The sequence below is a fragment of the Phaethon lepturus genome, unplaced genomic scaffold, assembly GCF_000687285.1.
Source record: "Phaethon lepturus isolate BGI_N335 unplaced genomic scaffold, ASM68728v1 scaffold313, whole genome shotgun sequence".
Lineage (NCBI taxonomy): Eukaryota > Metazoa > Chordata > Aves > Phaethontiformes > Phaethontidae > Phaethon > Phaethon lepturus.
The window spans coordinates 616-26,705 of NW_010530974.1; the positions used below are offsets into that span (position 1 = coordinate 616).

The following is a 26,090-nucleotide window of genomic DNA, read 5'->3' on the forward strand; positions in this document are numbered from 1 at the left end:
CACAAAAGACTGGGTGTTGATGCAACTACAAGTCGGACCTATCTTGCATCTCAGTGGAAGATGCACTGTCGCGGTTAGTAGTGATGCTCACATGGCAGTCTTGTCTGCAAGATGGGCCTTGCTTGAGCCCTGCAGCTGAACATCTCTTTCTGGTTGCCACTGGGGCTCTGCGGTTCAAAGATGCTTTAGGTGGAGTGCCTAGACAGAGCTGTGCCATTGTTGTTTGGATAAATCTTAGCTTTATATGCCAGCAGCTGTCACTAAATTAATTTGAAAACAAAATTAACTGACATATCAGTTAAAATATGGGTGCTCCATAAAGAGCATTATTAGTTAATTAGAGCATTATTAAGATTTAGAGCATTATTAAGGCATAGTGACTGCTGCAAATCCCTTTACCTGAACTGAATTCACACACTTTGTTTATAGGTTCCTCTCTTGTAAATTTAGATTTGAGGAAATCCCTGCCTTTTATGGTAGTGTTTGAAGGGCTGGAATGCTGTCACAGCCATTTCTGATTCCTCATCTCAACGGGCACATGATTGCTGGGATTCATTACTTGTGGAGAAAACTGGTGGCTCCAGAAAGTCCCCAAAGAACTACCACGTTTCGTGTGTGTTCTAATACTGAAAGCAGAAGCTTTGCTCATTGTTGAGAACAGAGTCATTGGCTGAGATCTCAAGCTGGGGGTTGTAGCTGAAAGAGAGCCTCATAGAGGAGATCCTCCTGATTTCAGCTGATGGTGTGTTGGAAATGAAGCTTTGAGTTGTGAGGGAGAGACTGCAGCCTAATGAAAGTGGGGGCAGATACCTCGCGTTGACTAGGTAAGAGCATACCTGTGTCACTTACTGGGAGGAGCTGATCTGCTGCGAGTCCCCAGCCCACTCCAGCGCACGAGGGCACGTTCGTGGCATGATGTCCAAAGGTAGACCTTCGAGCAGTGGCTGGACGCCATGCCACTGAGCCATGCTGTAGCCTTAGGAAAAGAGGCCCTTCTCAGCTTGCTTACTGACTCTGCTAAGTTTGGAGGGTAATTATGCTTTTGCGTAATCTGACCGTACGGATTGGGGGTGTCATATCCAGGAGAGCTCAAAATAGTACTTTGTGTTTCTGTAAACTCCCGATCTTCGGTGTCTTACCAAATAGGCGCGGAGGGGAGTCAGTTCCTGTGTTACTCGTGGGCCAGCTGCTGCTGCAGCGTTTTTGGACAGCCAGAAGGCTGGGTAGCACTGGAAAGAGAGGAGCTGGAGTGCCCGCTCACACCAGATGGGTTTAGGCCTCCTTTGGAAGACTCTTCCTACATTTGAATGCCAAAATCTCACTTTTTATCCGTTTTGGCAGGCTGCAGGATTTGAGTCCCCTCTGCCAGAGCTTGAGCTAGTGGCTACAAAGCACCTCATACGACCAGGGGACCAGGGCCACCCTAAGGGGCTGGATGAAAAGACCTATAAACCCTTAACTAAGCTCAAGTGGAGCGAATCCCAGCAGCAGGAGATGGACCCGTTCACCCAGCGCCGTGGAGGATGGCTTTTGGAGAGCTGCAATTAAAAGCTGGGTTGATAAGCGCCGTTTCCGATGTCTGTTTCCTGCTTTGCAACACGGGATTAACAATTCCTGTGTTTCCAGCTTTTCTACCCAGAAAAGCAGTAAGTTCTGCTCTCTACAAACTCGCAGCCACAGAAACCCCTGTTCTCCTTTTCGTCTCTTTCTTTTTTTTTTCTTTTTTTTTAACCACCCCCATTCCGTTTTGAATCGGTGAATGAGAGAATGTCTAAAGCCAGGGAAGTATGGAAAGATTTCATCCCTCGAGAGGTCAGGGTGGGGTGGAAAGTGGAGGGGGCTGCAAGGGGGCAGTTTGAAAACAGGAAACCATGTGGCAGCGTGCACGCAGGGCCCAGCTGATGTGAATGAGCTATTGAGAGGGGAGAGACGCTCGGCTGGCCCAGCATTAGAAAGACAAAAAAAACTTTAGGGTGGTTTGTTTTGTGGGGTTTTTCTGTCTGTTGTTGTTGTTGGGGTTTTTTTGGTTTAGGGTTTTGGGTTTTTTTGTAAGAAAAAAAGCTCTGCCTTTCAGGCTAGAATAAAAAAGGGAAAATTATCTTTTCTGGACAACAAGTTGGTGAAATCTTTTGCTCTTGTGTTGCAAACAACAAAAAAAAGTAACTGGTTTATTTCCTTCCCCCCCCGCCCCGCGTGCATGGATTAAATCATAAGTTTCCATTCCTGTTACAGGGAAGCGTTAAGCCTGAAATTGTCTTTCATTCACCTGGCCTGGGGGAGAGGGAAGAGTCTTTTTACCCCCCTGAAAACACATCCCTTTGCTTGTCTGTTTCTTTTTGGACCGGGCAAACAACGTGAAGTGCCTGCAGCTGGAGGTGGAAGAGGCTGGCGAAGAAAAGCTGCTGCTTTTTCTTCCCCCGCTTCCTCCTCTTTTTTTTTTTTTTTTTCCTTCCCTCTCTGAAGAGATGAATCATGCTCCCACAACTGCAAAGAAATTTTGAAAGCTGGGAGAACACTGGTGCAGGACTAAAAAGGCAAGTAGTGACGTCCCAGCCCAAATCAGGAGGGAGTGGCTTTATTTCATTATTTTCTTTCCTTTTGCCCTGTGCTGTCATTAGAAATCTAAATGCAAAACCAAGCCTTCCTGTCTGGTGAACAGTAAGGACCGATTCGAGAGGAGGAAAGTACCTTTTTTTATTGTTCTTTCAGTGCACAAGGCCATGAAAGAAAAAACACGTTGGTGACTATTTACTTGGATACGGTGGTTGGCTTTTTTTTTCCTTTTTCTTTTTTTCCTGAATTAGACCTGTTGTGGCTGAGCCTACCTTCTGCCTTCCCTCTTGGAGCGTCAGGGTTCCTGCTGCACACATCTGGCTTTTGTTCTCTTTTCGGGCAGGATTTTCATTCTGGTGCTTTTTGGATATCAAAGTTGTCTGGAAAACATTTTTTTTTAATTACTATAACAGGAAGGCTGATACTGTTCTTAGGAGTTGAAAAAAAAAATCCTATATGTATAAAGTTCTCTTCAAATATCTTTTTTTTGCTATAAGTTCCTGCGTTGCCTGTATAGGCAAATCTGTTCCGAGAAGACTTTATCAGTTGTTTGCAGCTCTGGGATTTTCTTTTTCCTCTTAAGAGGCTCGGACAGGCTGGTGTGCTGAGACACGGGGACTCCTCTGAGCACGTTTGTGAGAGGTCTGGAGTGCGCCTGGCCGCAGTCAGCCCGGGGTTCATGGTGGGCTCTGCTCCTCCGCTCCCAGCTTTTTGGACAAAATGTACGAACGTCACAAGAGGCGATACAGCCTGTGCGACATTTCCAAGGTGGACAGGACTGTAGATGTTGTGTTGTTAAAGGTATGATGTTTGTGTATCCTTATTTACAGTTCCTTTCCCCGTTTCTAACGGGTCTGTCTGTTCCCCGCTGTATTTGTGCCCTTCAGCCCAACGGTGCAGAGGGGGAGCAGGTGGAAGAGCTCTTGCCCTTCAGCATGGAGATGGTTTTGAGTGCTATCAAACCATTTTATGCCAAATATTATTATCCCTGCAACCTCCTGTGACATGCAATCAGATGCCCTTTTGGAGAGGTCTCTCTGGCCACCTTCCGTGTCCTCTGCCATTAAATGGTCCCCTCCTGTTTTGCAACTTTCAGCACTTGCAGGTGGGTTTTCAGCATAAGGTAGCATTAGGCAAAGGGTTTTCATTTCCAGTGGTTGCTTTTGGGGTTGAAATGCACAGGTCTCCTGAAAGATATACTCTGCCAAAAAAGGCATGATGGATCCTCCTTTACCTCTGCTTTTTGTTTGTGTTTCAAGGGTGTTGCTGTTGGTCTTACTGTTTAGGTGTGAATTTTGTCTGAAGATGGGTTGGAGCAAGAGCCAGGAGTGGCTCTTGGCTAATTGTCCCAGTGTTGTTCCTCCTCTAATCTAAAATTAGCAAGTGCTCCACCAAATGGCACAGTGGCAGTCTGGGAATGTCCTGTCTCCGTAACAGCTTTTTGGAGCTTCAGCAGTTTCCTGGCAAAGTGGATGGAAATCGGAAAGCAGCCAGAGAGACTGCAAAACACAGCCCAACTTAGAGACCTGAACTGCTGCAAGAGAATTTCCTTTCCCTCTCCCTTTTTCTCCCTTCTCTTAGCTGAGGTAGTGGGTTTCTGCATGATCATATGGCTCCCTTTTTTTATGATTTTTGCTTCATGCTCTTGTTTCCGAGTTGAGAAGCGAACATGTAAAAAAAATTCTCAAATCACTTCTTCTACTTTATCTGCTCTGAAATAAACCTAGCACTTGTTAACTTGCTTTGTTTAGGAAATAAAGTATTTTCCTTTAATTCAATGTATCCTTTGGGTTTTGGTGACACAAATAACCATAACTTGTTTTCTCTACCAACTCAGTTTTGTTGAGTATTTTTGAACTGTCATGTTAATGATGCTGGTTGAGGATGAATCCCATGGTATTCAGTCTCTAGACACCCCGAGTCATTTAAAAATGTAGACATATTGTGCACCCACTACTCACGTGAAATGACTGCTTAATAGTTCTTGGGAGAAAACCTGGTACCCCTGACAACCTCGGTTGCTAATATAAAAAAAACATAATCTTTTTCTTTATAAAGAGTATCTGAATGCCTATATTAAAATGTAATTCACTATAATTATCTGACTTCAGTATTTCTGATGTCATCAGTTTCTTAAATTAGTTTTTGTTCAGCAAAGCTTAGATTTTATAACAAAATGTGGCTCTTGTTAGTTCCCACTAGTATTTTCCTAATTGAGTTTCAAAACTGTGGGTTATACTGTCTGTTCCTGCAAATGACTCAGTGTCCATATATGTGTGCGTGTGTGCACGCATTGCTGCTCCGAACACAGGCTGTAGAGGCTGCAGATGTTTCAAATAGGAGGGTGCTAGTGACAGCTGTAGTTACAATCAACTTTAGCTTGATTTTTAGTAGTTCTTCATGTGTTAGCTGGTTTCTATAACATAACCGGTAGATGAAATTAAATTGTGATGATCTGGGGATCCAAGCCAGCACTAGAGTGCGTCAGTGGCAGATCATCTCTTGACGTTAGTGGGAGTTGGATCAGACCCTTGATGAGGGAGCTGGGGGGTGGAGTTTTTTTGGGGGGGTGTTTTTAATTAAAAGACTTAATTAAAAATGTACCTTACTTAGATCATTGTATTTTGGTGAATTAAGAGGACAGGGTTTCTTAGGTGTCAAGTATTGAAAAGCAAGTAAATATCCTTACAACAAAAGCAAACCCAAATAGGATCCTTTAGGAGTGTTTGATCTGAATGTAATTTTAACAAGATAACTGCAAAGCACCGAAGAGCTTTCAGTTTGGCCTACAGATTGGCTCGGACAAGCCATCTTTTCTCTGAGTGGTAGATGATTATGTTCTTTGCTTCATTTTAAGGTGGAGAACTTGTTAATCATGCCATAGGAAAGAAAAACAGCTGGTCGAGAAGGACAACTGGAACAAGCTGTGAACAAAGAAGATCTTGTGTCATTTCAGTTACTAAGTGTTTATAGATGGGATTATATTTGCGTTGATTGCAACCATTCTTAGATACAGTTGCAAAAGAATTTTGGTTCCTACCCACTATTTTTCAATGCACGTGTCTTCTAAAGGGTCAGTGTGTTGGGGCTCAATTTTTCCATGTTTAGATTATGCCTGAAACTGGCTTGTGAAGTTACGAAACAAAAAACCTCAGCAATTTTAGGCATTGATGCACACAATTATTTTTAGCTTTAACATTGTTTCTTCCTCCTCCCCATATATGAAAAAGCAAGAGGCAATGGGTAAATCAGTGTCCTAGCCTCTATGTTGGACGTAGGACTTCATCTTTACTGCGGCTCTTTTTGCTGCTGCAGCAAATGCGGACAGGGTGAACTTGGTTACTGAGCGTAGTGGTTTGCCACTGTAACAGTGAAGCCTGGATGGTGCAGAAATGGCATAAAAAATTGCCCTCATCTTTCCTGCTGGGATTGCATTGTAGCAGACGAGGGACATGATGTGGGGAACGTGGGATATCTGCATGTCTGAACAATTCGCTGAGCTCTGAGCAGCTACGTGCAGGGTAAAGCAGCCTGCGCTATGTTATTCCAAGACCCAAAATGGGAAGTCTCAGTGTGAGTTGGCAGCCCTGTCTCATTTTTACGTTGTGCCTGCTACCACAAATATAACTATCTAGGGACAGAATACGGAAACCACACTGGCTGGCACCTTGCAAATACATATGAAGTTAGACAAGCATTCAAGCCTGGATGAAAAAGCTGTGCTTTGCAGAGTTAGAAAATAAGAAAGGGGCTGGCTTTGAGAATGGGAGACTGAGCAATCGCAACTGGGAATGTTTTGTAATTGCTCATTGCCTATACCTACATTTCACCTTTGTACATGAATGCTCAAACTGTTAAGTGTAGACGGAAGGTGGAAGTTTTTTCATGACTGGTTAGCTGCTCTTCAGATGAACAGATCCTGTTCAGCTTCCAGTTAAGATCAGAACCTTATTCATGAAATTAAAACCAGCCCAATGTTATAAAAATAATTAAGGCATTTTGAAATTAAAGGGACAGCATTATCAATTAGTTAGTTTGCTCCCTGGTGCAAGCCTGCTCTGGTAGTTGTGCCCCAGTGCGGGAGAAGATCCTCTGGAATGAACCCTGCCCACCCAAGGCAAAGTGCAATTTGCAGCATCCTAAGCTAAAAGTAGTATGTGGAGAAGGTCATCAAATTAACTGAAACTAAGGTTTCTTCCATGGTATGTTATCATACTTAGAAAGCTTTTTTGTTTGTTTGGTTTTGGTTATTTGACACATAAACATGTCCTCAGATGATCGGTATGCAGTATTGCATCAAATTTTGTGGCCTTAAAATGGCTCTGAGCTTCAATCCTGCACTTGTCCTCACTGGTTTGGTTATTGAAGGGACAGCAGGAGAGAAGTGTATTTATGATAATGTGGAGAACTTCTGAGTTTTTCTGGTTGTGGCTCGTGTAGAATTAGAACTGGAAGGACAACTTAAATGAAAGTAATGTGATTTCACTTTAGGGACATACATGTTTGTGGGAATTTTGCTCCCATTTTAGTCAAGAGATGGTTTTTATGCAAAGCCATTGGTGTTATTTTTAAAGCTTAATTAAAGTTTGTTGTTACCGGGACTCTTAATTCTGCTGGTGGAGGACATCCCAGTGCCAAGGGCTGGAAAATGTTCTTGGGGCACATGTTCCTTTCCCCAGCTGGGACATTGCCAGGGAGAAAAGTGCACTCTAGGAATTCAGCATTGCTCTTACACCACAAAGTGCTAATTTATTCAGTCATTTAAAATGTCCTGTGGTTGTAGGAGCCTCTTCTGGTGTAATCCTTTAGTGTAATTCTCTATAGCACTGCTCACTTAATATTGTCTGAAAGATGATTGCCAAAGCAGTGATTTTTGCTCTTAATGAGAGTTTTGTGTATATGGAGGGTTTTGCACCAGCAGCCGTTGAAGGAAGACAGTGGAAATTCCTTCCTCAGGTGCCCCATCCCTCATGCTCCTTTCAAAAGAGATTTGGAGGATCTTGAAAGGTGATGTCTGTGAAGGGGGTGAATCAACTGTTGCTTTAGTTTCTAGTTCAGGAATTAGAGGCGACTAGAAAATTCCATCGTAAATGGAATTGTAAAGTTAAAAGTTGCTCAGAATAAACATTGAATTCCAGTTATGTGTACAAATTTCTTCATTGAAAACTATCCTACAGGAAATTTTCAGGAACAGGTAGTTCCTAGAGAATAATTAAGATTTGCATTAAAAAATAAAATTAAAAAAATCATGTATCATTCCTCATTATTAAACAAATTAGTTATAATTGAATTTAAAGTTTTGCTTGTTTTTCACTATTTTTGCTCTTCAATGGATATTTCAAATCTTTGCTAGTGTCAGTTATTGCTCAGGGTGGTGTATGAATACTTAATGATACACCAACCAAACTAGAATTACTCTACTAAATATTTTCCTATGTGCAATGGTATCTGGTTTTAGCTGCAAGGTAAAAATTAGGCTGGAAGCTGGGAGGAAAAAAAAAGAGAGAAATGGAAACTTGTGAATTTAGGACAAAGTCAAAACAGTATGGAGGGAAGAAGAATCTCTAGAGATTTGCTAGGAAATGAAAGTTAAAATCATCTGGTTCCTTCTGCTCCAGAGACGTTGATTTATATTGCTACCAGTGAGGTTGACAAGTGCAAACTTTTAAAATAGCGGAAGATTTCCTGAGAGGTCAGTGTGTTTTCTTTATTGTGAAATGAAAGGCAAGAAGAGTTATACTAAAACCAGAGGGAGAGAAAAAGGACTTTTCCATGGTGGAAAGGTAGGAGAGGTGCATGGAGCCAGGTAGCCGGCCCCCGAGGCGAGTGTTTTTAGCAAGCCCTCCACCGCGCCGCTCTGCCAGAAGTAGACATTTTTGAAATGCCTTCCAGGAAGGAGGTCCCGATTCTGGCTTTCATGGGCAAGCACTGCACAGGACCTCGAGTGCTGGAGGGGGCTAGATAACTCCTCAGCCAAGACTGTCATGCAGGGAGAGAGGAAGGAAGAGCCTGGGAATAAAGGCTGGGGTCACTTGTCAGTCCTGCGTGATGGAGGACATCCCAGCCCTGTTTGTCTCACAGGTTGTCCAGTGCTGTCCTTATGCAAAGGTTTCTGCATTAAGTCACATGAAGTTTCAAATTTAATGTCTGCAGGAAGATGTCTCTGAGAGTCAGGAAATACATACATGTGTGCCCAGAAAGAGCAATCAAACCGTCTGCTGCTTGTAACTCCAGCTGGTGTCCTAAAGCCCTCTTTGGACATTTAATCTGCTAGTGTTTCACAGGCAAACAGAAAATCCTTCGGGATTCAGTTTTTGGTGCCTGGGGATGTGCTTCCATGATTCATTCTCTGTCTGAGCTGCAGATAAACACATTCAGGCTTCTGCATGGAAAAATAGCTGGTTCTCTCCTGGCATTTTTTCAAAAGCTGCGTATTGAAACTCTGTTCCCAGAGGCTGTTTCACATTCCCTTCTGCCATCTGAACACCGCTGCATCCTCTGCTCCCGCCACAAAGACTTGGGATGCCCAGAATCGATGGGCTATAATCAGTGTGGGCAAGGCAGAAAGCACGTGGGAGTTTTATCTTCTGTGGCCACCAGCCTGTGGTTCTGTTGTTGGGCTTCTCTTAGCAAAACAGAGGCCAAGGGAAGAAGAGAGGGATAGTTTTGTTACATATAATGCACACATGTCTGCAAAATCTCAAGACAACCGTATTTTGAATTCTTCATACTGGTGTATTCCCCAGCCCCTGATGTTCAGGTGCTTTTATACTGGTATTTTCTCTACAGCCCTTACTGTCTGTACCTGCAGTCACTAGTCCTGAGTAAATATGAGCAGAATTCAGTTGTTGAGGAGGGATCCCAGTACTTAGTCTTGGGCTGTGGATAATGGGGTTTGTGTCTGAGTATCTGTGGACCACCCAGTTTCCTGAGAGCAGGCAGTAAACCTCCCTGAAATGCTGTCTGGGCTCGTTTTGGCGTAGGGAATACTTGTATATAGTGGTGGTTTCCTTTGTTTGTATTTTGATGATGGTGATGATTATTATTCCTGAATTAGGGCTACTGAGATAAATACTTAGTTCCTAATGTTTTATTTTGTACATAATCAGGTATATCTGAAACAGTACCTTAAACCTCAGTGTTACTCTCTCATTTTTTTTTAATAGGAAAAAACAGACGTTTTCAATACTTGGCAAAGTCGCAGGGCAGAGGAGAGAGCTGGCTGGGTAATGGGAAAAATACTCAAATCTCTTTTGAAAAAATGCCAATGTCTATAATGCATTTTCAGTGAATGACTCAATTGGTTCTATTAAAGGAAAAAATATAATGTTAATTCAGCCTAATATAGTTTAGTCTATTACCAATCAACTGATAGGCTTGAACCTCCTCATATTTTGCTTTTGTACTGCTAATTATTGAACAGGATGTTTAATTATCAATTTCCAATAGTGGTTATCAGTATAAGTCAGGAGTAGCTCCCTTAAATTCAATGGTGATATTAAGAGTAAGGAGCATCAGGCTCAATATGATGAGGAAGGAGTTAGGTGCGACCCAGTCAGAAGGAGGCAGGATTTGATTTTATATCTGAAATGGGTTGTTCCTTCTGTGGACTTGAGCACATTTGCATTTGTCCTCCTATAGGTCTTCAGGCTCAACCTCTAGATTTGCCTTTAATAAAATGGAAGATAACGTGCTGCAAAATAGATTCTGTTTTGTCTGGAGAGAAAATAATGTTAACATATTTACTGACTTTACAGTCATAATGTGATATTTATTAACTTACAGCGCTCTTAATACTAAAAAAAGCATGTATAAATTCTGCAGTGAGGTTTAATTGGTACGGTTAGATACCCTTCAGCCTTGTCTGAGAACAGGGGGTATCTTTCTCCCATTTAAAGAATTTGAACGGTGACCCATGCAACAGTTAAAACCCAACATCTTTATGTCACCTTGGAAAACAACAAAAATCACTGTTTTGAGTATTTGCGTACAAAAGCCTTTCTCAAACTTCAGACTGCCTCTCTTACCCTCTCCACCTCTCATTTAATATATATGTAATATAAGTAAAATGGAGAAGATGGGTATACAGGTGTGTGTGTACATGTGTTGAGTATGGGTGCAGGGAAGGATGGGATCTTAGCTGTATGTACATATAAGGGTCTACTGGGATCTGAGATGAATGTGTATATAATGCATACATATGAGAAGAGGCAGTGAGGAACTGCTAGGAAGTATACATCATTTCTAAGAAAAGTAGCCTGCAAAACTGCATTGAGGTGGGGAAGGACGTCCAGATGGGACGTGCACTGAGGTCACCCTGTGACCTGACTCTGGTAGAGTACAAGGTCTCCTTCATCTCTCCTGGGAGACTCCTGCTCATTTTTCCCCTCTCCGATCATCTCTGCTCCTTCACGGTCTCCCCCAGCAAGAGCTACTGGGGGAGGTCATGGCATCCTCATTGCTGGAGGATTTTAGGGGTGCGTTGGATTAAGATCTCTCAGGTTATAGTTGAGCCTGACTTGGAGCAGCAGAAAGGGACTAGCTGACCTGTCAAAGGCCCTTCCAATCCCATTTTGTCATCACAGAAGTATGGAGGAGGACAAAACCTAAGGAAGAAAAATGTGCTGTAGAAAGTAGCTGACAGGTCTGGGGGAGTGGAGCGCTGACTGCAGTGTGGTGAGCAGGAGGTGCGCGGGGGTGCTGGCAGGAGCCCCTCCGGTGAAGGGCAGGGGGACGCAGCCAGACGAGCGAGGAACGCCAGCCAACGACTGCAAATAACAAGTTCCGTGATCTCAGCAAGAAAGGGAAGAAGGACGTGGGTCATTAGTCAAAGCAGCAAGTCAGGTCAAGGGTAGGAGAGTCTTGGTTTTGCTTTATTTAAAAAAAAAAATAATGAAAAGGAAAAAGCAGTGCACTTGGGAGAAAGGAGAACATTGAGGGGATGGGAATGCAGCAAGGGACTGCAAAAATGGAGCAGGATCATGGAGGAGATCTGAAGACAGCTCAGAGGCAAAAAGTAAACAGTAAAAATTCTCTATTTGACAGAGAGAGGGAAAAAGAAATTACATCAGGAAAGAAAAGGAAAACCAGAGAGAGGGTAGGAGAAACAGTTGGCATATAAAATCAAAGTTATCCATTTCAGTAGCTTTCTTTTGGCTACAATATAACATGCAAGATCCTGTCTGTTGAGGCAGGTCAGGACAGGAAACAACCTCTGGATTTCTTGACATGGGACATGGGATTGTCCAGATGAGATTTGCTTGTGTTTGACAAATAGAGGTGTTTGGCTAGGAGGAACGGCAGAGCTGCTGAAGGAGACCCCTGCAAAGGTGTTTCCAGAGTCTACCGGCTGTAGACAAGCGATGGGAAGCCTATGTTGGATGAGCCAAGGGTTGTGCATAGTCCAGCAAGACTTCAGAGTGAGAATGTTGGACAGCACAACCCAAGTGAGGAAGAGTAAAGCAGAGGCAGATGGGGGAGAGGACTGAGAACAGATCAGTCATCCTTGCTGAAAGACTGGAAGTCACAGAAGGGGTGAGGGACAGGGTGAGATGATAAGGGCTGATGTTGAAATAAACCATGTGATGTGTCTTAGTGTTAAAATGGGGGTTTCTAAGATCATCATCATTTCAGTTAACACAAACATGTGAAGATAAATATACAAAGTGCTTCTGGTTCTCACCGTGACCTGGACACTTCCTGAGCCCTCATTTCCACATTATCAGAGCACCTTACTATCTTTAAGTTAATTATCTTTACAGCAATATGGGTGGTAAGGAATTGCTGTTCTGTGGATAGTGAAACGAGGTGTAAAGCAGAAGAGTATCTTGCAGTCCCGCTACAAATGGAAGTGAGAATTGAAGCCAGGTTTCTGCAGTCTTCAACTAGTAGCTTAAATCATTTATCCGCCCTCTGAACTCCTGCCTTGAGTGGGAGCCACCTTGAAATCATACTTTCCACCAAGAAATAAAAGTTTTTTGCATATTTTAATGGTTTAGTGATAGTAAAAAAAAAGAAAAAGTTGTAAGTTACTTTTGAGGTTTTTATTATTGGGACAAAATTAAGCCATAACTATATAACTGCTGGTCGATGCAGGGTGACATTGCAGAAGAGGCTAACAGGGATGCTAGTGAGAGTGGCCTTTCTTTGATTTGCTCCGGTCTGTTTTTCAGATAAACCGTGAAAGCTGGTGTTCGCTGGAGCCATGTCCCGATTCTTCCCTGCTGGAACGCAAGCGGACGCGGGAGTCTCCAGGTGAGCGTTGTGATGGTGGTGGCTCCAGGTGAGCAGCCCTGTGGTTCTCATCACCTTTTCTTTCCTTCTTTTTCTTATTTTTGACATCCTTGCCTCAACGGGTAAAATACATAAACGAAGACAATGTGTAATGAATCTGCCATGAGTCATTGTTAGCACAGGGTTGCAGCACTTGACTTGCACTGAGCTGTGTCACCTTCTTAAATAATGATGTATTTAAAGTACTTCAGTATTTCAATTTTTTCTTTTTTTTTTTTTTAAATGAAATTAAAAGGTGTGAGGGAGCATACAAGCATGGTTTCTAGCTAAAAGGGTAATACAATAAAAGAAAAAAAAAAATCAGAAAATTAAACTCCTGAATCCATATTTAGATCCGAATCAGTGGTTTGAGTTGTTTTTTTTTTCCCCCCCTCTCCTCTGAAAGTTGCCATGATTTCCAGGCTTCAGGAAGCAGGAGGGCTGTTCAGAGACATCGTGCCCACACCCTGCCCACCAGCCATGCTGAGCTCCTAGCCCTGCGTGCTGGCTGGTGCTTTTTGGCTCTTCCACTGGGAGACAAAATCTTGTCTGGGCAAGTTTCAAGGAGGGGTTGGTGTCTAAGATAAGAAAAAAAGCATTTCCTTTCATTGAATTATGCATGTTCAAAACAAATAGAGTAATTTGTCAGGGCCCTGAATAGTGACTTTGCTTGGACCATTCATACAGAGGACACTTCTTGCCTTGCTGTGAAGCAGGAGTCTCACCTGAATCTCCTTCAGTTTATCTGAGAGATTCAAAAGAAAAACAAGGATTGAGTCACTGAGTGTCAATGCGAAATTCAAACCCAATCTTTTCAGAGTGTAGGCTAAGAAGGGATCATCTGCGTGACTGAGCTGAGGGGTTTATTCTAGGTAGAAGTTCTGTCTCCCATAAAAGTTAAGTGTCTTTTTTATATTAAAAAAAAAAATTATTCATGAGTATTCTAAACAGAGCACCGTGAATAGCTCTTTCAAGAGTGTTTTACAGGAGAACCTGTGGTATCACTGTGCTGCTTCTTTCTTAATTGTGTTCCTAAATCCCTTGCCTGTTGGTATGATATTTTTATGCTTCAGGCAAGAGTTACTGCGCTCCATTTGGCTGCAAAATGACGTGCGCTCGTTTGACTTGCAAACCCTATAATCATGTATTCATATGGATCGATACCAGTTAGATACTTACTAATTATCAAATGCAATATCATAGTGTAGAAATTTAATATTAATTATGTAATAAGGTAGCTGTATATACAAATATGTATTAGTAATTATAGTAATACATGTCTGTAACGCAAGCACAATGAGGCAGGTTTTTCAGCTGATTAATGTGCTCTCCCATCAGATTGAAGCAGCAGGAGGATCTCAGGCTCTGCAGGTTCTGGCCTTTCTAGAAATAACATCCTTACTGTACACGCATCCCTCCGGCTGCGCTGCGGTGCTGTGCAGTGTAGAGAGGACAAGAAAAATCTGGCAACACCTAACAGCAGTAAAACCACTAGCTGTTTTCATGTGGCTAACTTAAAAATACACAACTTTATAGGGAATTAGACCTTTTTCACCTGCTGAATAATCCTGATGAAATGGCTTGTAAGGACAGAGTCCCCAAAATCTTAGAAGGTAACTCCAGAAATTGGAGCTTCTCATTTTCTGTCAATGTTTTTGAAATGAAAGGCCTGGAGGAATGTAGCAGATACGTAGCTATCAGCACGGAATTGGAGGGCTCAGCCCTGTCTTGGAGGACACGAGGCTTTGGAAAATGTGCGTAAGAGAGTTGCTTGGAAATTTTCTTCCTAGGGCTTCTTACTGGGTAATATCTTTTGTCCCTGTGTTACGTGCAGAAGTGTAACGTAATTTTCACCTGCACCTCCACAGCGAGGAGCAGATAAGCACAGCCGCGCCGTCGGTGCAGTGCAAGCGGCCAGCAGGGGTGGGGTTGTGATGGGAGTCACAGTCCCCTTCGCGTGGCAGCGCTGTCACCGGCGCTCGCCAGGTCACGGCTGTGGGAGACGGAGCGCAGCGCTGTGCGGTGCCTGGGCAGTTGAAAGCAAAGAAAACAAAGCCGACGAGCTAACTGAGAAAAAGGGAGGGGGAAGACCCCCCCAAACAATCAAAAATAAAGGGGAGCGAAGGGGGGAGAGGATTTAGGAGTTGGTTTCTCGGCACAGATGAGCTGAGGTGTGTGGGGGTCCCCGTTGCTTCTGCTCCTCGTCGTCCTTGGAGGCTTCTGCAGCGGAGGCTTCGCTGCCTCTTGTGACTCCTGGCGCATCTGGACCGTCCCCACTGATTTTCCACTGGAACATGGCTCAAGCCCCTTTGTTTTTCAGTCTGGGCTGCGGACATGCTCTGCCGGCTGCCAGCTGGATGGCCAGCACCCTGGCCCGCTCCCTTACAGCCTCTCCGTCTCTTCTTTGCCTTTCCCCCTTTTTTTTTTTTTACCTTCCCTCTCTTCTTCTCTTCCCCCTCCCTTCTCCCCCTCGGTGATGGAAAAGTAGTTCAGATTTTCCAGGTTTACCGAAAGGGGAACGGGACCGGGGAGCAGCCGCACCACCTCCAGTAAGTGCTTTTCCAATTCTCTGTGGTGTGGAAACTCCTCTATGGGGTAATGGGGTTTCCGACCGGCTTCGACTCCCCCCTGCCCTAAACGGGCGCAGCCCCGCTGCCGTCAACAAATTAACGTTATTTTCTCCGACAGTGGAGTCGCTCCCATCAGCTGGGCTGCGGCCAGGGTGTTTCGTAGCTGCTGTCAGGCACAAGTTAAGGATGGGGAGGGGGAAAAGCTAGCTTTGAGCTACCCAAACCTGTCGTAGTTGCATGGATGTGTAAGCTTGACGTCGCCAAGGGTGGAGTTAGTCAGGTGTAATTTAAGAGTGAACCAATATTTTGTTGCCCTGGCTCCTCTCCAGGGAGCTAAGCATGTTTTGGATCTGTTTAGTTAGAGCAGATTGCAAAATAACACCTTTCTTTTTTTCCAAAAATACTAATAATTAGAAAATATTTTGAGCTGGGAGAAAAGAATGTTCAGTTATTGCCAAAATTGTCATTAACACTTTGCCTGAAGGCTGAACAAATGAAATGATATACAGGCATTTTTTATGCACATACATGTCTCTTAAGGTTTCTGGAAAGGAAGGGCTTTCTCAGTGGCTGTAGTCTTATTTCTGTGCTGCTGATCACCCCAATACAAGCAGCTGGAAGCATTTTAGAAAAAAAGAGATGCAATATACGTCAACTTCAGGAGTTATGAAAGCTTGACAATTTAAAAAAATGCTTTATTTTTGAATCTTAGAAAAGTAAAGCTTGTTATAGAAGTCATACTAGTATTTTTTCAGTAAGAAGTATAAAAGAAGGAATGAAATAATCAACCCTTTTCCAAACTGGCATTTAGAGAGCATTGATTGGTTTTAATTGAGAAAGAAAGCAAATATTGTCAAGTTATAGTTCTACATTTATTGAATATGAAACTAATTTTGCAGTTGCTGCAATTGATGGGAAACATCCTGTAATGCTCAGTGTGGGGTACGCGATGTAGAGCATATTTATCAGTACCTCAAGCCACAAGCATATATGGCTGTTCAGTGCAGAATTTGTGTTTGCACAATGTACTTTGATGCATTAAAAAGGAGTTTTAAACTCTTGCGTAAGTTATTTGAAAGTGTGCAGGTACAGTTTTAGGAGGTGAACACAATTTATAAAGCTTTCTTTACTGTTGCTTTTAAATCCTGGATTTACTGAGAGTATGCAAGCTGGATGTATGGATGCTATAGAAAGCATCAGATCGTAACCCTTTCTGCTTTGCTCCTGTAGAATGTGAGAACTTCTTGGAGGATGGGCTGAGTAGCGTCTGTGCCTCATCACAGGGTGTCCTTAAAAGAGAATCCGGGAGCGAGTCTGACCTCTTCCCCTTGCCTGGTGATGGGATGGAAGACCTTGTCTTCGGAAAGGTAGGAAAGCCAGGTTGGGATATGGTTAAAGAAGCTCCGAGGCCTGATTCAATAAACCCATACTGCAAACGCAAATCATCTTGGTTTCACTGGTGAGTTAGAAACCTGGAAGTGATTATCCTGGAACAGAATAGATGGGAAGGATCTAGTCCCCTCTTTGGATGCAGCAACATGAGGGATGTATTTACTTGCAGCAGAATTCCAAAAACTGTGCAGCCTCCAGTGTTAAAAAGATGAAAGTAAGTTTGACTGTCCAAAAGTAAATCAGGCACTAGAGGAACAGTTGAAAAGGTGGGGTTTTTTGCAAGGTCATTAGGGATTGCACAGATGGTATGAAAGCCGTCTTTAACTCATGTAACAAAGAGCTTTTCTCCAGCAGACGATGACCTCTGCACTGACACCTTCAGAATTATATACTGTAATTCTCAGAGGAACTGATGTTTTTCTGTAAATTCAGCGTGACTCCCTGGATAGGAAGGAAACACTTGCTCTAAATACTTAAGGCCGATTCCAATGAATAGTTTTGTTGCCTAGGTGACATACCTCTAATGTCTTTTTGCATGCAAGTGGAAGGAAAATGATTTCAGGTTTACTTAAAATCAACAACAGAAGTCATTGCTAACCTTAGTCATCCCTGTGCCCTTTGAATTGCTCATGGCTGAGAAGGGGAAGGAGGAGTGGGTGAGACTTGAGGTATAGAGACAGCCTCCTCAATGGAGGATGCCTCCCTTTAGCACCGATCTTGTGCCATCTGCATCAGAGCAGCCTGAATTTATTTAGAGGGGGATTAGCTTATGCTTTTTAACAGTCTAACTGCTGGTTATTTATAGTCTTCTTGCCATAAGTAGGTGATGAAAAAACACCCAGAAAGAATATAGTGGTGCAGAACCAAAGGGGATGTGAACCTTCTTCACAGCAGCCGTCACATTGGTCTCAACTCCATGAAATCATATGCTTAGGTTCAGCTCCAGCTTACCTGTTTGAGCAGGCACAGTTCCTGCTCTGAAAAACTAAACTTTTGGAGTAAGTTTCACACTTGCTTTCAGAGAAATGTATTTAATGAAACAAAATTCTGTTTGCTTAAATCAAATCAGATGATGGAGAATATTTTCCAGCGGGATGGGAAACACCACAGCCCTGGCTAAGTGATCTCATGTGCTATAAATGAACAGTAAAGTCATCCTTAATGCATGTGGTAGGGCACGGAGCTCACCAGCCTCACCCTTTCCCATCTTACTCTCAAAGTGTTGCGGGACCCTGGATTGTGATAATATAAGGCTGTTTGGCAGAGCAAAAGACTGTCTTCAATTTTCTCGTGTAGAGTAGCACAAATTACAACAGCCGACTGCCATTTGAGCCTGATTTAATGCTTGTATGGGGATGCGTGGGAGAAGAGTGCTGTGGGAACACAATAAATTTTATGTTGTACAGAATTTTAGCGTGTTCCCTTTGTTTATGGGGCAAATTTGCTTTTGCAAATATAAGAAACAAAAATTAAAACTTAAAAAGAATAGGTAGTGCCATGTGGTAGAGTTGCTGCAGGGAAAAGGAGGAGGTGGTGGGGAATGTGGATCTTCAGTTGCCTGTGGAGAGTGGGCATAGGGAGGAAATAATTTTCTTTGTAGAAAGGGAATTTCTTAGTTCGCAGCTTTTGCATTGTTCTTACTATGTGGTGGATTGCAGACTTTGACTACAAATGGGTTCAAAAGGTTCCTGAGTTGAGTTTAGGAAGTTGTTCAAAGCTAATCTCAACCTCAGTCTCTTTTTTTGTTTCTGCTTTGCTGACTAACCTGATTCCTTGTCTCCTTTCTCAGAATTTATCTGAGTAACTTTTCTACAGTTAAAGTTATTTCCAGAAGGACCAGAGACACTAGTTTAGTGTTGTGAGCTTGTTCCTTAATTCAATTTTTTTTTTTTTTTTTAGACTACTGAGCCCAGCTGGTAGAAATGCAAGTTATAAATATTTTTAAGAATCACTAAAATAAATGATGGATTTAATCTTTCCTCTGAAAAATAAGACACATGTCTTGGTTGTAGTTAGTTGGTTACAAGCCTATTACATAGTTCAATTTCCATATCAAATTGGGAAGAGAGAGAACATGGTTATGAACAAAAAGAGGATCCCAAACCTTTCAGTGTCATGATGATTATTGTTATTACTAGTCCTGTTCTTCTTTCCCCTTTGTATGGAGCAAGAGCTGAACTTCTGTATGGTAGAGTTCTTTTCTGTTATATAAATTCTCCTCTGTTAACTGCTTAGTACATTAAAATAAATTTAGAAAGAGCAAGCCATTGTCTGTCCAGGGTCTTTGGGCTGCTTCCATACACATCACTTGGTATTCATAGATCTTAAGCCCTTGTTCTATACCAGGACCATGAAGAATTGGGATCTACAGAGGCAGAAAATCTGCAGAAAATCTACCTTAAACTGTTGCTGGTGTTCAGTGCATGGTCTCCTGACCTTGCTGTCTCCTGTGCTGGTGTCCTTTTTTGTTTTTTCTCCTCTAAAGGACATGTGCTGAGCTGCGTAACGTGAGCTGCCAGGTTCAGAGATCTTTAGCACTAAAACCTGGCTTGTTTTTTCAGACTTTAGAGGCTGTCACTGAAATCCAGCAACTGCTTCCAACGTGAGGTCTAAGGCTTCAGCAAAATGTTTTGGTTTTTGTGTCAGCGCTTCATTCCCATGTCCTCGTCATCCTTCTTTTCCTTCTCTGTCTCAGCCAGCCATCTGGGCAGGCTTTGCAACACCCTCCTTCTTGAATGATTAATGCTGCATAAGGTCATTTCTCACAATCATCTGGCAACATCCTGGGGCGTAGCCCATACACTTTGCTCATCTTAACTTTTAACCTGCCACTGAAATTTAGAGTTACTGGGAAGTTTTTTTAATGTGCCTCTTGGGAAATGATTCAGATGAAAGGCCCTTGGGAAGTCAGGAACCCAGGGATCATTGTCAAAGGAAGGGGTTGCAACTCAACCCCTTGAATTTTGTTTAATTTCTGCCTTTGTTTTGGTTTGCTCAAGGATATATGCAAATACATAAATATTTTGCATTTATTTTTTCAGAATTACTGTTTCTCTTAGAAAAGAAACACACAAAAAAAACAACCACCATGCAAAAAAACCCAAACGAATAAAAGTTTGAAGAGAGAGGCTCTCAGCAGGGGAAGACTCCTCTACTCCAAATCATAAAAATAATGATAAGTAATTAATAGGAGGACACTACTGAGGATAAATACTACACTATTTTAGGGATAAAAAATACTACAATATTTTAGGGAGCCTAGAGCCATAGGCAAATCCAAATAAAAACCTACTCTTCTAGATTATATATCAAGCAAACCAAAAATGTTGACTCCTTTACTGTAATGGTATGCCAAATAAACTTCAGCATGCCAGCGTTTAATTTTTTCACTTTTTTTTTGTTTTTAATACTGTAGCACCTTTAATGTCTTTGTCACATGGAAGATCAGGGGACAAAGTAAGTTATACCCCACTGTCCTAGTGATTTCTCTTAACCCTATTTGTGAAGAAGTACATATGTTCTTTCTCAGAAAATTCACTTTTTATTACTTATCTCGTTTTTTCTTACTAGCTTCTCAGCAAGTACTGTTTCTGAGAGCAAAGAAAATGCCCACTAGCACATATCCATGAAGGCTATTTTCAGACGTGAGTTTTATGGTCACAGTTAAGAGTTTAATCCATTGAGGTGCAATACAGCAACTTGAATAAAATTAATATTTCTTTAATGTTTAACTTTTCCTGTAGGAAAAGAACATATTGGCAAACCATTTCTATTCTGCAAAAAGGGTATTTTCTTACTCAGATAGGATTGAACAGCAATGCATATTTACTGGCACTTGGCCAGATAGCTAATTTTTTGCAGAGGTGGCTACAATATAGATGTTTCTTAGATGTGTCAGCCACACTTGGCATTTTGCAGACAGAGTCCCTAGTCTTTCGTATTAACTATTTTGCTTTGTTTAAAGAAAAAAAAAATCATTTAAGCGAAGACAGACTACTTTTAGAGGAATAAGCATTGGCCACAGGTTCAAGGGAATTGTTGATTGTGTTCTGTAGTCAGTCTGATTGATGTTCAAGGTAAAAATTGAAGTGGACCAAATGTATTTAACATTTTTCAAATATCACTTTGAACTGCACTTTACGATAGAAACCCTAAAGCTTCCCTGCTAGGGAAGTGGTTTTTGTTCTGCATTTTAAATTGGAGCAGTATTCTTATCTGGGAATTGAAAATTCCTCTTTTTACTCTTAATTCCTCCCTGTATAATTTGATGTTGTGTTCCATTGTTGCTAGATTTGCATCCATATTTGAAGTGTTTCCAGACTGTCTTGTCCTTCGACTGTGCAGCTGGCAGGTAGTCCTTTCTCCTCCTGCTCTGCTGCCCTAACGTCTCTAACAGTATTTTCCCGCATCTCAGAAAAGCGAAGCAGACTATTTCCTCTACTGAAGGAGTATTATCCGCATAATGACAATTTAATCTGTCTGGATTTATGCAATTCAGTAAGCTCTCATCATGACTCATACAAATATCAGATTATCTTGAATAATGCCAAATGTCATCAAAAACTTCACAGGGCATCCATTTCAGTTCTCTCTTGTTTTAACCTACACTTCCTCCTTAAATACCTGTCAAATCCAGTACTTTACATTTACAGTATAAGTTTACTATTAAAGTATTTACACAAGTTCATCATTAATATTTGACATTCCTTATCATGAAATTAAGGCTTTTGGAGGGATGTATTTTTAGTGTGGTTTTTAATATTTTGTGTTTAAATGATATGTTGTACTTTTGGTATTGTGCTGTGGGTGCTGTCTTTTTTTTAATCTCTTTTTTTCTTTGATGGATGGGAGAGAGGAAGTAGTGTGTTATTTCAGCCACCTTAGGAACATTATTGTGTACCTGTTAAACCAAAATGAGAATTAAAAATAGCCAAACTTGAAACAGAGCTTCCCTCTAAATTGTGAAATGTTTGATTAGAATACTTCTTGAACACTTCAGTTTCTTTTTATTCAGTTTAAAAAGCACAGAAAAGCAGAGTGTCTGGAGCATTTAACAGTGCTGGGCTTGAAAGAAGTCAGGGCAGTGGGATCCAAGGTGAGACTGCCGTGGGGCAGCACAGCTCCCGTTCGCCCAGTCCTGCGTGGGTTTTGATGCCCATCTCTCCCTTCTGAGAATGGGATTTTGTAGCCCGTTGTTTTCTGCCAAATGAGAGCTGACAGCCTGCAGCTCCTTGAGCGCTCCGCTTCTGCTGAGCCCCACCGAGCCTGCTATTTGGAGGCAATTAACTGCTGTGGCTTTGCTGAATAGTCTATTATATATGACCTGACAGATCTTTCTGCCTATTATTATTCTAAATGATACAGTGCAGGGCTTTGCAGGAGAATAAATTGAAACTTCCCACGTCAGTCCCTCAGGGCAAACACCATTTCAGACTGAAGCTGATGTCGGACATACCTTGTGTTGTTTTTTTTTAATGCTAGCCATGGGGAACACAGAATATGCGCAGGCTCATCTTGGTGTGTATGGTCAGCATGTGGCCTTTGGCCAAAGACAAGCAGTTTGGCTTCCACTTACTGCTTTTGGAGCAAACTAAACCAAAAAATTGCAGTATGACTCGAGACCTGTAATACAGGGTGGCTGATCCTGTGGAACGATATTTTTCAATTACAGTTGGATTTGAAAAATGCTGCAAACCCTGGCATTAACTTTCTGCTTAATGGAAAATGGGGGACAGGGATTTAAGCTTTTATTTTTCTGTCTGTTTTCTACTACTGAATAATTGTCCCTTTGTGCTGCATGATGCAGTGGAACAGTATGTTGCTCTTGAGCTCTCGTGGCTGAGTGTTACAAACCCATCCCAGGTCCCACAGGAGAGGCTGGAGTTTGTCATCAGAAGTCACGATGACCCAGTTCCCCATTAATGGCTCTCTGTAAACCTTTGACAGTTTTATGGCACCTTGACCGATAAGAGCTTTGGCCAGAAATGGTGAGAGAAGCAGGATTTTCTGTGCAGGATGAAATGTGGAATTGGAGAGAGGAAGGCAAGCAGAGGACCCAAGCTGGGAGCCCAGGGTTATGGCAACCAGGGATTTGCGGGGCAGAAGAGGTTGCTCTGCAGAGCATTTCAACTTCTTTTGAAACCAGAGCAAAAAGTCTCACTTCTGTGATGGTTAATTTGCCTCATGCTATCAACTAGGAAATCTCTCAGATCATGTGAAGTATAAAATGTTTGCATTTATTTAAAATGTTAAATTTAATTTATTCACTTCATTGGAAGTGTTCAAGGTCAGGTTGGATGGGGCTTTGAGCAACCTGATCTAGTGAACGATGTCCCATGGCAGGGGGGTTGGACTAGATGATCTTTGAAGGTCCCTTCCAACCCAAACCAGTATATGATTCTACTTTAATATATTTTTAATATTTCTTATCCACAGCAGCCTGAAGAGGAGCAGTCTGCGTGCGATGTCACCAGCTCCAGTTCCTCTGCAGATGACACCATGTCCCTGGAGAGGAACTCATCCCTGGGCAGCGACACATCCCTTCCCTTCCCACCAACAGTGAACTTTGTCCAGCCCAAGGACAGGCACAGCCTGGATGGGAGCTGCACCAACATGGTGGCCACAGAGGGAGGAGAGAAGGAAGAGGAGCTGGACAGTATCACGGATGTGCCCACTCATTCCTCAGTCTTACGAAACTCAATGCGACCGCTGTCACCTTTCCGTCGACACAGTTGGGGGCCAGGGAAGAATGCCACCAACGAAGCAGAAATAAATCAGAGGAGGTGAGTGAAGAGCTGCTTGGATTTACTTTGCACCCACTCATGCACACTTATCTAAGCTTTAGGCTTGGCATGATAAAAGAGAACTGAGAATGTCACTTCTGATTGTTTCTTTTTCACTCAACGGGGTCAAGACAATCTTATAATGAATGTATGTTTTTTTGGTCTTTTTAAATTAACTTTCAGGATTAAAGTACTGAATACTTACAGTACACTTGAGCTTTCCAGAGCGAATGGAAATACCTTGGGACAGATCTCTCATTTGAACTGTCACCACACTTCTCTATACGAAGCACTTTGTTAAAGGAATTATTGGAGTGTTAAATTGCTCACAAAATAAACGTAACCATTATTACTCTGATTGTATTAAGAGAGCACAGGCACCGGAGTTTTAAAAAAAGGTGTGGAGGTTCCTCATCTGGTGTAGTGGTGAGATGTGTAGTCCCTGTTTCACCTAATGGGTTCCACCTCAGTCTCTCATGGACAGTAAGTTCCACCAAACTCACCGCTGATGTCCCCGGTAGTGCCCTGGAAGATTCAAAAAGGAAGTTTTCCCTTTTGTTCTTTCAGAAGATACAAGAGGGAGAGGTGCAACAGCCACGTGAGTGTGTAAATGGTGGTGCCCAGTGACTGTGGGAAGATGTGCTTGGCCCCATATCTGAGTGGGGAGAAAGATGAAGTAAAGGAAGATGCACATCAATAAAGCAGTTGGTGTAAGGTTCCCTGCCATGCTCTGCACCGTTCAGCTGCTAGGCGCTTGGGGTCAAACCCTGTGTGTTCTAAAAGCAGTGCAGGTTTGGCCAGTGTTTTTAATGCATTTCATGCTTCCAGAGCAGGAGTAGCCAATTGTTTTAGCAGGGTCAGGATGCCATATCCTCCTGTCCCTCTGGTGTACACTTGGGGCTTGCAGAGGCTGCAAGCCTGGGCGTGCAGCGCAGCGCCGCTCTCCTGCCATCTTCATGGCCACGGGTCTGCTCTTAAGATAAACAAAGCTGTTGCATTTGGTGATGCCATTAAATTCAAACTGGCTGCTCACAATGGGTTCCTGGTAAACTGTTACTGACCTGTTTGGATAATCCAGTGAGAGACAACAGCCTCCCATCAGAAATGTATGCATCCTTTACACATTAGGAGCTGTGGGTATCACTAAAGGAATATCATAGATCCTTCAGATTTTAAAGCCAATGAAAGATTTATTGTTATTGTTTACCGCTGCCACCTTTCTTTGGCTTCATTCCTGGTCCCCAGGTAATATTTAAATAAATTAAGTAATACCTATCTTTTTAAAGCTACAAAAGAGTCAGCATAAGGTATACATGCAGATTTATGACGGAATGAGTCCATAAACTCATAAACTCATTTGGAGAGATTTATTTTTAAGTGTAGGACCTGTTACGTAAGGATTTCTGAGTGTAATAAACTGCATAGCTGGCAATTACTGCTAACACTTAACAGATGGGGTTAAATTCTCCTGCGTCAGACTTTGGAGGCTGTTTCTGATAGGGGAAAATACATTCATTGTAAATGTAAGAAAATTTGAGTTAAAGGAACAGTTAAATGTAATTATTCTCACATGTTCTTAGATACAGCTTGCTGCTACATAAGGATAGTTGTCACATATGGTCATTAAGAAAGAAAAGCTGGGTGGGCCTCTGCTGTTGATTCCTGTTTGTTTTTATGTTTCTGTTACAAAGGAATTTGGATTTTTCGGTTTGTTCTTTTCATATGTGGCTGTTGTGATGTTGAGATTCTGGTTGCTTAGTGAGCAACAACAAATACCGAGGAAGTGAAGCCCAAACAAGGGACTTTCATACAAATCAGTTAAATTTGGGGTGTTTGCTTCTTCATTTATTTCACATGCAATAGGTAGCTTTCCATTTAAAGGGGAAAAGCCCTTATTGTAACTTGACTTTTGCAAACCTGTGAAGTAACACGGAGCACAAGCCTTAGCTAAGGTTTGTCCTGCTGATGGGCAGGACCTGTGCTGCTCCCACCGCCCTTCACCCCTTGTCCACACTCCCTCTCCTCCTCTGGACACCCGTGGCACTTCTTTGCTCTATAGGTGAGCAGGTTGCACTTGCTAAATGAGCAGAAAATGAACGAAGTAAAGTGTAATTGTCACCAAAACCAACCCAAGGATTAGAACCAGGCTGCACAGCTGAGAAGAGGAATAAGGTTGCAGGCTGCATGGTCAGCCAAACTGTAAGAGGCACCTCCTGTCCCAGCAAGGGGCTCGCAGCCTGGTCCAGGCTCCGTCCACACCAAAAATAGTCTTTCCCCTCATGGCAAAGGTAGCTAAGTCAAGCTTAAATAGAGCTGCTGATACAGGACCCAAAGAGCTTAAGAAAAAAAAAAAAATCAGTCTTTTGTAGGATTTGGTCTTTTCAAGTGTTAAATGTTTTCTGTTTGTAAGAGGGACGAGCATAAAAGCTTGTTCACAGAAAAGATCAGAAAAAATGTAATCATCTGAAACAAAATGTGAAAACATGCGCAGTTCCTCTCCGCTTCCCCTCTCTCCACAAAT

The 26,090-nt window shown here is 42.4% G+C and overlaps 1 protein-coding gene across 1 annotated transcript in view; it reads left to right on the forward strand.

Annotated features, from left to right (window-relative positions):
- Nucleotides 1-3,273: 3,273 nt before the first annotated feature.
- The window catches only part of AKAP13 (A kinase (PRKA) anchor protein 13), a 70,425-nt gene continuing 47,608 nt past the window's right edge, over nucleotides 3,274-26,090 (forward strand). Inside the window, exons 1-4 of the mRNA XM_010284395.1 lie at nucleotides 3,274-3,354; nucleotides 12,726-12,807; nucleotides 16,626-16,762; nucleotides 23,226-23,569. Coding sequence (XP_010282697.1) covers nucleotides 3,274-3,354; nucleotides 12,726-12,807; nucleotides 16,626-16,762; nucleotides 23,226-23,569 — 644 coding nt within the window. The remainder of the gene's footprint in view (nucleotides 3,355-12,725; nucleotides 12,808-16,625; nucleotides 16,763-23,225; nucleotides 23,570-26,090) is intronic.